Genomic DNA, 11,723 nt, shown 5'->3' with positions numbered 1-11,723 from the left:
CTCCTTCAAGCTCCGTGTGATTGGCCTTCTCTCCTTCTGTACATCCGAACCACCCAGCTGATCCCAGCCCGCTGGTCAGTGTTTTGTATGCGAAGTAATATTTGCCAGTGCATGCGTTTGATAGACAAGGTCAGCCACATTGCACATCAGTCATCTCTGCCTACCTCCATTTATCACTGCGGAAGAAAACTCAAAGGCGGAGGGGCCTTGAACCAGAGTATAAACAACTTCACTGTAAACTTGCTCTCTCATGTATCAGCTCTCCCCATTTCCTGTTGGAAACAAGTTTAAAGATAAAATACTTGCTTTGACTCGGGCCAGTGCACAGATATGTAAGTAACTGTTAGATCTGTGTCTCACCACACTGCAGTGCATGAAGTCAGGACATTCTTATTACATGTGAAACAAGGTCACAGTTCATTTTCAGGTTTGTGGAAATGCATTAAAAATAAACTTAATACCAGGCATCTATTTTGAGGCCGCTCTCAGAAAATGTCAGGGCAATAAACATATGTTAGGGCAGATGAAGACACTGCTGTGTTGCTGAATAAAAACCGGTACAAACACTCAATGAGGACAAGTACTCAGGAGTAGATTCTTTAGAAAATGCTCTTTATTATTAAATAAATAAATACTGCACTTTTTTCCCCTCCACAATAAGTTACTGAGGACAGTTTCTACCCAGGTGAAAGTGGCTCTTAAGGGAAGGATCCCATGTACTGTTTTTAATGTCATTCGATCCTCCTGCCCCCCCCCATCTATCAGTAGAGAGAACTAATCACAGTTTTAAAGTTAGTGTGATGTTTCACCCCTCCCACTCACACTAAACAACCAACCTCTGTAACATCCACACACAAGCAAATAATTTTTCTGCACTGCTGAGTTGGCTGTGACATACGCTGTACATCATTTTACAAGATTCCACAGTCTAGCTCTGGTTACATTCAGAGCATCAGTTTATGGATTGTCTCTACAAAACAGCATCAACTATTCTGTACACATTTAAGCTGGTGCCAGCCCAGCATTTGTCTTTACTTCCAAACATGCCTGCCCCCCCACCCCCCCCAAACATCTGGGGGATCACATTCGTACCAACATACTCGCTCCAACACATTCAGGCTTTCCTCTCCTCCATCAATCAACATACAAGTCAGCCCTTTAATATCTGATGCCATTGTGCTACATTTCACTTCCTCATCCACAGAGTCTATCCGTATTATCTTTTCACCTGCACCTCTGCTGAGTCATTAAGGTGCAACAGTGTAGGAATGTTTGTCACACATCCATCCTTAAACTCGTTCTTCCCACACAGTTTCTTCTGAATCCTGGTTCCACTGCAGCAGCACAATGGGTAGATTTGTTTGTTTAACACTGTCCAAAACACAATACTGTAGGTTTAGCTGCATCTCTGCAGAAGCATGTTGAGGGAGTACACCATGCGTTCACGCAGGTCAGTTGGGCAGCCGGACTTCAGCAGGGAGCTGAGTTTGAAGGTTTTGGAGACGCGGTCCTCGTTGATGTATGTCAGCATGTACTCATCCATCTGGCAACACAGGATGATCTTTGTGTGGTCGTGGTAAAAGTTGATCTTTGGAGATAAAAGGTTTGTCATTTATCAATTCACTCTATCAATTTTTGGCAAAAGACAAAAAGTAATCCTTTTCTTATTCGATTTGGCCTAACCCTCCTCTCTGAATACTGTGTTATGCATTGCACCTAAACAGTGCTCCTCTGAGGAGCCTGCCCAGCCCCGGCTGAGTTTCCTGTGATCTTTTGTGCGTTTACCTGGAAAGTGCCGTCATTAAAGAGCATCATGAGGGCGCGGTCGGACTTAAGCCACTGCAGCAGGTAGAGTCTGGGCATGTGTGCATCTGTCACACTACCCAGGTCCCCGCCCTGAGAAAGCAAGAGAATAACACATCAGGATTAGACAGGCTGCAACAAGATAGATACCGTTTCTAATGCTACAGGGGGTGGAGACAAAAGACATGTAGAGATTTAATTACAAGAGCAGAGGAGGGTGGGGTATTCACTTACATCCATGAGGTTTTCCTCCATATAGTGGGAAAAGTACTTGAGCACAGTCACCTGGCCCACAAAGTGCTCAGGAACCTCGCAAGTGGGGAAGACAGAGCGCTGGCCCAACTCTGCATAGTAATGGATGGTCCTAAAGAAGTGGGGGGGGGGGGGGGGGGGGGGGGGGAAGAGAGAGAGAGGAGATAAATCAAGGAGTTACGCAACCACTCAGATACACAAATAAGAAAGAAACACAATTGGATTTAAATCTGTTGGTACTCTTGATTAAAAATACTGCTCTTACTTTCTGGCAAAGAAAGTTTATAATGTACTCAAATTTAACAAGTCAAGGAATCCCTACGATTTCAAACCACTAACAGGTAGCCCTATGCACTACAGCAAGCTTAAACAAGTCATTGCCGTCACATGTAGTGACGAATAACTTTTAAACTAAAGGAGGAGTGTTGTGGAAGGATTGAACGGTGCATACTTTCTGTCTGGCAGGAGACTCATGTGAGTGCCGTTGTTGAAGAGAACTCCCACAGTGTGATCAGACAACTGATAGCCAAAGCCGTACTTGTTGGAGTAGTCCACCCATTTAGTCACCCATTGAAGACTGCAGCTGTTTGAGCCCTGAGGAATGTCGTCAGCTGCAAGGTGAGGAAACAGAGGAGGGTTAGAATAGAATGACAAGGTTTAAAGAAACGACATCCTGTGCAAACTCAACCCAAGAGCTAAACTAAACTTTACTATAAACCATGTTGGTGTTAATCATCAACAATGAGCTGGGAGGGAATCAGGGAGTGTATCTTTTGAAAATATAATATGGAACATGAATCTACATATACTTTGAGTCCCTTGATCAGCATGGCTCTTTCAGAAATTTCAAGGTCAAATACAGAGAATGATTTAGCCGTATCATGACAGCTCTCAATGTGGAGTCTTCTAATCAATAACTATATGTACGAGGCATGGCATTGTAAATCATTTCAACAAGTCGACTCACCTTTAGGCATATTCTCCAGACATCCCCTCAACACACTTGCAACAGTCTCTGCCACGCTCCCTGTCGTGCTGTCTTCTAGGCCTTTAAAAGCAACAACAGGGGGTCACATTTAGCTTGATGTCATATCGGTACAGTAGAAGAAATGACTTCGCACTCTAGCTGTTATGTCAAATCTCTATCCTCAATGCACTTATTCAGTTTTCCTGTGCAATTTACTTTATGATGTTTAAACAGTATTATCAATTCATGTCTCTGTGATCATGTGTGAAACGAGGTGGGCAAATCTTACATTCGCTGCTGCTGCTGCAGCTCCCCAGGCTCCCCCTGACGATCAGACGGATGGTATCTCGTGTCGTCGGGGACTGGATCTCTGTTGCCGGGGCAACGGGGCTCTCGGCAGATGGCGGAAGTAGACTTCCATTCTGAGGTGGGAATCAGTGACGACAGGAGTTAGAATCTGCAAGTTTAGATCATCTTCCTGCTATGACTCAGTGGGCACCCACTGATTCAAAGTGGTTGGCTTAAAGGTTGAAAATAAGTACTTTTAGTTTGCTCTGAAACTGCGCTTGTTATAAAGTTTAGTACAGCATCAGAGTGAGTCATTGGATTCTCCTCAACATGATCTCGAGTCTACCCATTTATTTAATGGCTGCATGAATAATGTGCCTGCAACATCACGCACACTGTTGTAAATATCCTGTTTTGTTCTGAATGAATGACCTCTTACCTCAGAAATCCTTTTGCTCTGTTGTTGGCTGATGACAGTCCTCTCCAAGTCGTGCTGCAGTTTGTAGATCTCCTCTTCCTCTTTGGTTAATTTATCTATCGAAGGCAATGACCACAGAAAAATCAGAGCAAGGCCTTTCAAACAAGCAGCTACATAAAACGGACATCAGAGCGGGATGGGACCAAATGTGACTTGTGCTGGCAATCTTCTTAAAAAAAAAAAAACTATTTAGTGATGCCTCTTGTAGCAGCCATAATTTCAACGGAGTGAAAGATAATTAGCTTGGGTTGATATGTGGCATTTTAAAGTGGTACATGAGCACTCAGTGAATTAATGTCATACTCACTCAGAGTCTCGTAGTATTTGACCTTGTCTCTCTTCCCACCAAAGAGCGCAGCGGCAGCTTTCTTGAAGAAGCTCTTGGCGGGACTAGAGACGTGAAAATCTGGTGCTGAATGGCAACAGCTAGCCGGCAGACGCTCTGGACTGAAGCCCTGTAGAGAACGAAAGTGGGTCAGTGTGCGGCTGGTGGGAAGGAGGTCACGGTCCTCCTACAGAGTGACATTTAGACAGACAGGGAGTGGTACAGACAGAGGGATGCAAAAAGGTTGTCTAACCTGTGTGAAGAAGTCGTGCCTCAAAATGTGGTCCAGGTTAGGTCTGTCTTCAGGGATCTTGGCAAGCAAGCTGGCTATTAACTGCTTAGCCTGTGGCGACAAGGAGGAGGGCAGGGAGTACCGTGCCTCTCTAATACACCTGTATGTCTCCTTCAGGTTGGTGGTTTCAAATGGTGGCCTGCCCAACAGCATGGTGTACCTGGAGCAGGATAGAGAGCAAAAGTGAGCTGATTTCCATCACTAAAAATAACTGACTGCAGGCAAAGCAGGAATGCACTAGTCCATGAAATAGGATGTCTTTTAAGCTGATTATCTGTTATTTGATTGTTATTCAATAATAACCAAAAATAATTTCTATTATAACTTAACCTTTTGAGTGCCTGATGGTGGATTTACAGTTTGCCTACTCACATTACACAGCCCAAGGCCCAGATGTCTGATTCACAGCCATGGCCCTGCTTGTTGAGCACTTCAGGGGACAGGTAGTTGGGAGTGCCGCAGATAGTCTTCCTCCTGTTTCCCGCTGGCTCCAACTTGGCAGCCAGACCAAAGTCCCCGACCTTCAGCTCCATCGACTCACTCACAAAGAAGTTACCTGTAGGGAAGAAAGGGAGTGAGATGAGCACTTGATATTCAACCCAGGATCAAAGGCTAAATACTACGGGGACCTTCTGGATGAATTGGTAAAAGAAAAAAAAAAAGGAAAAGTGGGGTTGGTATTAAAAAAAAAAAAAAAAGCCCCAACAACAACACAACACATTTTTACAATTGAGCACAAAGTGTCTCAGCACTGTAGTGTGACAATGCTGCATAATGATTCCTTACCAAGTTTCAGGTCTCTGTGAAGGATCTCTTGTTCATGCAGGTACCTCAGTCCAGAGACAATCTGTCTTAGATAATAACGCACCTCTGGCTCACTAAGCACTTTGCGAGCCTTCAGGATATGGGCTAAAGACTGCATAAAGACAAAACATGGATGAGAGTGATTATAAAGCTGTTTGCTGTCTAAGTCTAACCATTCCATAGAAACAAACATTTTCCTCTGTGAAGAAACCCTTATCATGCTTGATGATTTTTTTCGTAATCTCATAAAACTGTAGGTAGTTATATAGATTCTGTATCACACAATAGATTTAAACAATAATTTTATACTGAGGGCAGACTGATTACTGCATATGTGCTGCCTCATTGACTTTAGGTGCAATGCAGGTGTTACACAGCAGTAGCAAGGATAAAGTACAGTGGTTGGAGACTTGAGTATGTGACAAATGGCACTTACTTTTCTACTGCAGTATTCCAAAAGGATGTAGATGTTCTCCTTGTCTTCAAAATGGTGATAAAAGTGCACAATGTGTTTATGGTGCAGTATTCTATGCAGCTCGATTTCTCTGTCGATCTAGCGGGGAAAGAGACAACTGTAACGATTGTAACTGAAGGCAAATGTTGTGATATCTGTTCTCCAGTCATACGTGTGCGCACAGGCACCGGAGCTGCGCGCTTACCTTCTCCCGTTGGTGGGGTTTGGAGACGCGCGCATGTGGGATGATTTTGGCTGCATAAACTTTGCTGGTGGAGAGGTCGGTCATCTCATAGCATTTAGCAAACCCTCCCTGGAAAAAGGGGGAAAAACACTGTTAACATGCTGTGTCTTCGGGTTACGTGGTAAATCCAAAAAGTTGACAACGTTTGCTACGCTTGCGCTACCTTTCCCAAAACTTTTCCACGGCAGTAGCACTTCCCCGTGGCAGGATCAGTGATAATCCTGGCCATCTCCGAGGGCGCACTGCGCTCATCCACTCGCTTTCGGCGAGGTTCACAGGACCTCTGCGTGGATTCACACATGCTGCTGCTGTTTGTCTGTTGTGGCCCGGTACTTGTCTGTACTTCCATTAGAGGTGATTTCTCGTCCGCACTCAGAATGCTACCCGGAGAGTCTGTCTCTGAGCCTTTATACTCTGGCACCCTAACCCACCCCGCCCTCTCCCTGACGTCACGATGTGAAACGAGAGCATGAGGTCTGTCTGATATGGATTACCTCGCATGTAACCTGCAAGGTGACGTTGATGATGGCACAGACATGAAATCAAAAGGGACAAAACAACGTGTAGATTCTGTTATCAAACATTTCCTACAAGGATTCATACGATTTGCACCACTAACCGCCATCCACAACAATAATACAAACGGGCATGTTCTGTACAGTACCTACTTGCTGCATGGGATCTGGGCAGGTGAATGGAGCTTTAACATTTTGGTGCAAAATATAATTCAAGGTGTTGGAAGCCTGATGCATTTGGTCGATAAAATATCCACTATGCAGAGGATAAACCTGATCTGTATTCTATTCAGGCTCAGCTCATCCGGTGTATTTGCGCCAGACTCAGTTTGGAGCACTAGCACCCTCAGGTGGAGATATTGGATAACATTGAGGGGACACTGCAGGTTACAATCTGCCTTTGTTTACCAAAGACTAGGCATATATTGTATTGCAGTTGGAAACTGAAAAGTGAGACTTTATCAGACTGATCAGTGGAGTATGAGCAGCGATATGAGTGGAAAGGTTGTAGAGGTGGCAGTACATTGGAAGATTTGTGTTCTATTTCGCAGAGGCAGGTATATTGCATTGACTCATAAAAAATTACATTAGCATGCTACATTTCACTGCAGGTACAACGGTATGACAAGTTTCAGTGATATGCCCAAGACTATACAGAGAGCAAATTCCTTCACCAAGGCTGCACAATTAGGACTTCATAAAGTAGTTATCTAACAAATGTAAATGTTTAGGAAATTTTGTTTAGGAAATACAACACCACAAAAGCAAAGTGGAACAAAACTAATGAATAACACACAAACACGCAATCCCTCCTGTACCATACTACTAAGGCGGTGTGTCGACACTGAAGTCAAATTATTTGTAGTGGAAGAGCTTTTAGAAAGAGCCCTACAGCCGCAGACATTTTCTAGATGCACAATGGTATTTGCACCAAGAATGCTCCGTCTGTTCTGGCAATGAAAAGACTGAACAAATACTGTAGGGGCTAAGTGATGTCAAAATCATCCTGACATCATGCTTAGTCACAGTCCCGCTCATCCTTGCAATGTTCAAATACATTTTTCAAAAGCATCACTGCTAAATAAATAAATAAATGACAGATATCACCAATTTATTTCCCCAAACGTTTTTATAATTACCTGCTAAAAAATCTGTTTTCATTGGTCTGGTATCCCTTTAAATACAAAACACAGTTTTGTTCATTTCTGGTCTATGAAAACGGAAGTGTCTAGAGGGTTTAGTGCTGTTGAGAATGACAGTGCTGGAAAACAAACAAAAATAACCCAGAGACTCAGACTTATTGCATCACTGAGTACGGTACATTTCCCAGGCGTGAGCGCACGCTGCTGATGTCATAGGCAAAAGTCTGGTCGAGACCGGAGCCGACAGACGAATGTTGGGTCCAGTTGGGGAAAGAAAAACGGCAAGCGATGACACGCGCGTCATCGGGAAGCTCCTTCAACAGCTTCTCACCCAGCAAATCCATCTGTAAATCAATCAGAAAAGGATGAATTAGTCACTTAGCTATCTGTATGCTAATGCTAATTTGTCAGAAAATGTGATCTGATGTTCATCTGAGTCAAGGGTATGTCTTTATTGAGAACAACCAAAAAAATCCTCATAGTGCTTGTGGAAAAATTATGTGAATCCTTGAGTTAATGACCTCAAAAAAGCTAATTGGAGTCAGCTTTTAGCACACCTGGTCTCGTTAAGTCTCGTTAAGGAAATGAGTTTGGAGGTGTGGACAATAGCTTCTTTGACTTATAAAAAACCCTCGAAATTTTGGAGTCTGCACTGCGCAAGAAGCACACGCTTATGTGAGTCATGCCTCGCAAAAAAAGAGCTTTCAGAGGATCTACAATCAAGAATTGTTCATTTACATGAAGCTGGCAAAGGTTACAAAGTGATTTCAAAGACTTTAGAAATTCACCAGTCTACAGTGAGGCCAACATTCTACAAATGGAGACACTTTGGGACTGTTGCTACTCTACCAAGAAGTGGGCGCCCAGTCAAAATGACACCAAGAGCACAATGAAGACTCATCTATGAGGTAAAGAAACAACCCTGAATGACAGCCAAAGATTTGAAGGTATCACTGGAACTGGCTTACATCTCTGTTCCTGAGTCTACAATACGTAAATCAAGCAGGGTTTCTATGGCAGGACACCACAAAGGAAGCCACTGCTTACTAAAAAGAACATTGCTGCACGCCTGACGTTTGCAAAAGAGCACACTGACACGTTGTTTTGTGGACCGATGAAACTAAGATTGAACTATTTGGACGAAGCACACAGCGCCCCATCTAGCCTACAAATGGAATGAAAACATTGTCCCAGCCATAAAGTATGGTGGAGGAAACCTCATGATTTGGGCCTGCTTTGCTGCATCAGGGCCTGGCCAGCTTGCAATCACTGAGGGGAAGATGAATTCCCAAGTATATGAGAATTCTTCAGGATAATGTGACAATGTCTGTACGTCAGCTGAAACTATGTAGAAGTTGGGTGATGCAACAGGACAACAAAACAACAGGACAACAAAACAATTTTTTTTTATTAATTGTAAGGGTTCACATGAGGGATCAGAATTTATTTTGTGTAATTATTTTAGACACATTATATTTGTCAGTACCCTTGACTTAGATGAAGATCAGATCATATTTTATGACAAATTTATGCAGAAAACCATAAAAGTCCAAAAGGTTCATACTTTTTCATACAAGTGTGATTTAAACAGCATTAAAAGAGCTACAGAACTGGAAAGAGAGAATTCTTCACAGGAGGAAAAACTCACCACTCCCGGAGCAAGGAAAGCTGTCACATTGTTGTATGTAGATAAATCAGTCTATGAAAAAAAGACACACACACACGGTCATATAACAACTTTGAATGGTGTTAGGGAAAGCACTTGTAGGTCTTACCTTCCAGAAGTCTTTTTTTACAAAGGTTGCCTGGCTGGAGGGCACTCCTTTCCAGCGGGCCTTGCTCCTAGCATAGGCCACCAAAATAGAGTTTATCTCAAACCCTGTGCACTGAAGACCAGCAGCAGAGGCCGCAAACACCTGGAAAAATCAAATCTGATTGTGTAAAATACAACTACAGTTCCCTTCTAAAGGAACAACAGAACACCCACGTGTACATAGCACACTCAGATTTAAACCCCAGCAGGAATTCAAATCATGAAAACACTGAGTCAGATTTGCACCGTAGTTGTTGGACCAATAATGAATGTGTTTTTTGTTTTTTTTCTAAAACAACTGCAGCAGCTCACTAACCAATCTCCCATCTCCTGATCCCAGATCTGCCAAGCGACCAGTTCGTCCCTCAAGCTGCTTCATGACGTTCAGCGTCTGATCTTTGCTGGAGGGCAAATAAGGAACCTGTACCACAGTACAATCTTAGTCAATACATGTGGCATGTAGTACAGTACACTACTTTGAAATCAAGTTGGTGAACTAGATATTGAAGATAAATAGGTGAAGTCTCTTTAATCTGTCTTTCACAGTGCCCAATACTGTAGGCAGATCTTTATGATGTGATGCTGAATGGGAGAATTACAACCTAAAATAAAATGTGAAAGTAATTAAAATCTTAACGTCTAATATTTATGACACTGCAACCAAACACTACAGCAACATGACTTTCTTTTTCATGGGAAAACAACTCCACATGTGCTTCATAATAGAAAACCTGACTGAAGTAAATTTGAGTGCTATAACCTTGAATCTGATCTCCCACTCACTGGCAGTGGAACTGTTCCACAATATCTGTCTGAATGATACATTCAGCAGGGCTTTGAGGTAAACTGTGTTTAATCTGTGTGATCATGTAAAGTTCGACTTTTCTCCTAGCATAACATGTTTTGTGTGAGATATAGCTGGCAGGATAAACAAAATATCGTGTCCTTAATCAGAAAAAACACAGGTCAGAGATATATTAATCATTACCGCAAAATCAATTACATTTTGATCATATTCATTCAAGTATTACTGTTAAAACTGCTTCTTTTTGCTTCAAATTATCAAAACATAATTCAGATTCTCTATGCAACAAACAAATGTCTTCATCATTACCTAACTTCTGATAATCTGCTCCTGATCATCATGTTTTCTTGTTCATCTTGTACTGACGGTGAAGGAAAAATAGTGCATGATCCATTATGTTAGAAAAGTGGATCTCTGCACAAAACATACCGCAGAAAATGATGCAGCACTCCATAAAGCATTTCATGGTTACATACTCACCACTGTCTTCTTTTCGCACATTTGTTGCAAGCACAGAGCACTTTGCTCCAAAATAAGCAAATTATTGTTAATGCGCAAGTAATGTTCTATCTTGGCTTTATTTCTTTGATTTCACACAAACATGCAGCATTTGATATTTGAGAAGGTTGGAGAGAAGAAAGCAGGCATCTAAAAACAGAAAAAGGAAATCTCAAGCACCTTGAGGTTCCGTGGGATTTTGCGAAAGCCAGGCATAGTAAACACGCTCCATACTCCATACAAGCCTGTGAGCAGAGCGCCTAGGCCGGCCGACACAACGGGATGGGGTCTTTTGGTAGAAAGGAATCTTCCATGGTCTTGCAGAATCACCTCAATGGAGTCCTCCATTGAAAACTGTCCAATATGGCTGAAAATAATGAGGGGAGATATTACTGCAGCATGTAAAAAAATGTAACTGTTCTGGAAGGACGTATCTCTGAAGAACTCTCTAATATTCTCTAGCCCAACATATGCTTGTACAGATGATTTTTTACAGAAATGTATGACGTAAACATTTTGATAAGGATAATTTATATTTGATGTATTTGATCAAAAGAAATGAATGGTTAGGGGTAAACAATATAAAGTACCCCCGCCTCCAACAAGTCAGGTTGATTGACTGAAGCGAAATGAAGTGGTAACTGACTCTGGCTCAGGCTCCACTTTTTACAGTGGAGCCTCTGTACTGGTTTTAGCCTCTGTACTGGTTTTATTAGATCTTAGTGCTGCATTTGATACCATTGACCATCAGATCCTATTGCAGAGACTGGAATATTTCATTGGCATTAAAGGAACCGCTCTAAGCTGGTTTATGTCCTATTTATCAGATCGATTTCAGTTTGTACATGTTAACGATGAGTCCTCCATGCACGCCAAAGTTACTCATGGAGTTCCTCAAGGATCTGTCCTTGGACCAATCCTCTTCACTTTATATATGCTTCCTTTAGGCAATATTATCAGGAAACATTCCATAAGCTTTCATTGTTATGCAGATGATACTCAGTTATATCTATCGATCAAGCCAGATGAAACTCATCAGTTAG

The 11,723-nt window shown here is 42.4% G+C and overlaps 2 protein-coding genes and 1 long non-coding RNA gene across 6 annotated transcripts in view; 1 reads left to right on the top strand and 2 right to left on the bottom strand.

Annotated features, from left to right (window-relative positions):
- Positions 1-591: 591 nt before the first annotated feature.
- Positions 592-6,293, bottom strand: plk2b (polo-like kinase 2b (Drosophila)). Its single transcript, XM_046034207.1, has 14 exons — positions 6,071-6,293; positions 5,869-5,976; positions 5,646-5,762; positions 5,192-5,321; positions 4,778-4,961; positions 4,367-4,565; positions 4,096-4,243; positions 3,750-3,844; positions 3,312-3,444; positions 3,023-3,103; positions 2,507-2,666; positions 2,038-2,167; positions 1,786-1,896; positions 592-1,588 (listed from the first exon to the last, which is right to left on the bottom strand). Exons 1-14 carry the CDS (start codon positions 6,254-6,256, stop codon positions 1,397-1,399), a joined length of 1,974 nt encoding a protein of 657 aa, XP_045890163.1. The 5' UTR covers positions 6,257-6,293; the 3' UTR covers positions 592-1,396.
- Positions 6,294-6,942: 649 nt separating this feature from the next.
- si:dkey-190g11.3 (uncharacterized protein LOC567059 homolog) overlaps positions 6,943-11,723 on the bottom strand; it is a 6,178-nt gene continuing 1,397 nt past the window's right edge. The window contains exons 1-6 of one of the 4 annotated variants that reach the window (XM_046034211.1): positions 10,663-11,047; positions 10,492-10,543; positions 9,694-9,798; positions 9,340-9,480; positions 9,213-9,263; positions 6,943-7,908 (exon numbers count right to left, since the gene is read on the bottom strand). In XM_046034211.1, coding sequence (XP_045890167.1) covers positions 7,720-7,908; positions 9,213-9,263; positions 9,340-9,480; positions 9,694-9,756 — 444 coding nt within the window. In that variant the 5' untranslated portion in view covers positions 9,757-9,798; positions 10,492-10,543; positions 10,663-11,047 and the 3' untranslated portion in view covers positions 6,943-7,719. Of the gene's footprint in view, positions 7,909-9,212; positions 9,264-9,339; positions 9,481-9,693; positions 9,799-10,491; positions 11,048-11,723 lie in introns of those variants that run through there. The other 3 variants (XM_046034212.1, XM_046034209.1, XM_046034210.1) reach the window with 3 other exon arrangements.
- Positions 7,613-10,359, top strand: LOC123959886. The gene is made up of 2 exons (XR_006822400.1): positions 7,613-8,472; positions 9,718-10,359. It is a non-coding gene; the product is annotated as an uncharacterized LOC123959886 (long non-coding RNA).

The sequence above is a fragment of the Micropterus dolomieu genome, linkage group LG21, assembly GCF_021292245.1.
Source record: "Micropterus dolomieu isolate WLL.071019.BEF.003 ecotype Adirondacks linkage group LG21, ASM2129224v1, whole genome shotgun sequence".
NCBI classification, from domain to species: Eukaryota; Metazoa; Chordata; class Actinopteri; order Centrarchiformes; family Centrarchidae; genus Micropterus; species Micropterus dolomieu.
The sequence above is the reverse complement of the archived record's forward strand: the minus strand, read 5'-3'. Positions and strand labels throughout refer to the sequence as shown.

Bases quoted from the DNA above. Each gene is read 5' to 3' on its own strand.
- plk2b (XM_046034207.1), bottom strand. From the start codon at position 6,256: ATGGAAGTACAGACAAGTACCGGGCCACAACAGACAAACAGCAGCAGC. The intron at 5,322-5,645 runs GTAAGTGCCATT...GTCTTTATGCAG, and splicing joins TGGAATACTGCAGTAGAAAA to TCTTTAGCCCATATCCTGAA. The intron at 1,589-1,785 runs GTAAACGCACAA...TTATCTCCAAAG, and splicing joins TTAATGACGGCACTTTCCAG to ATCAACTTTTACCACGACCA.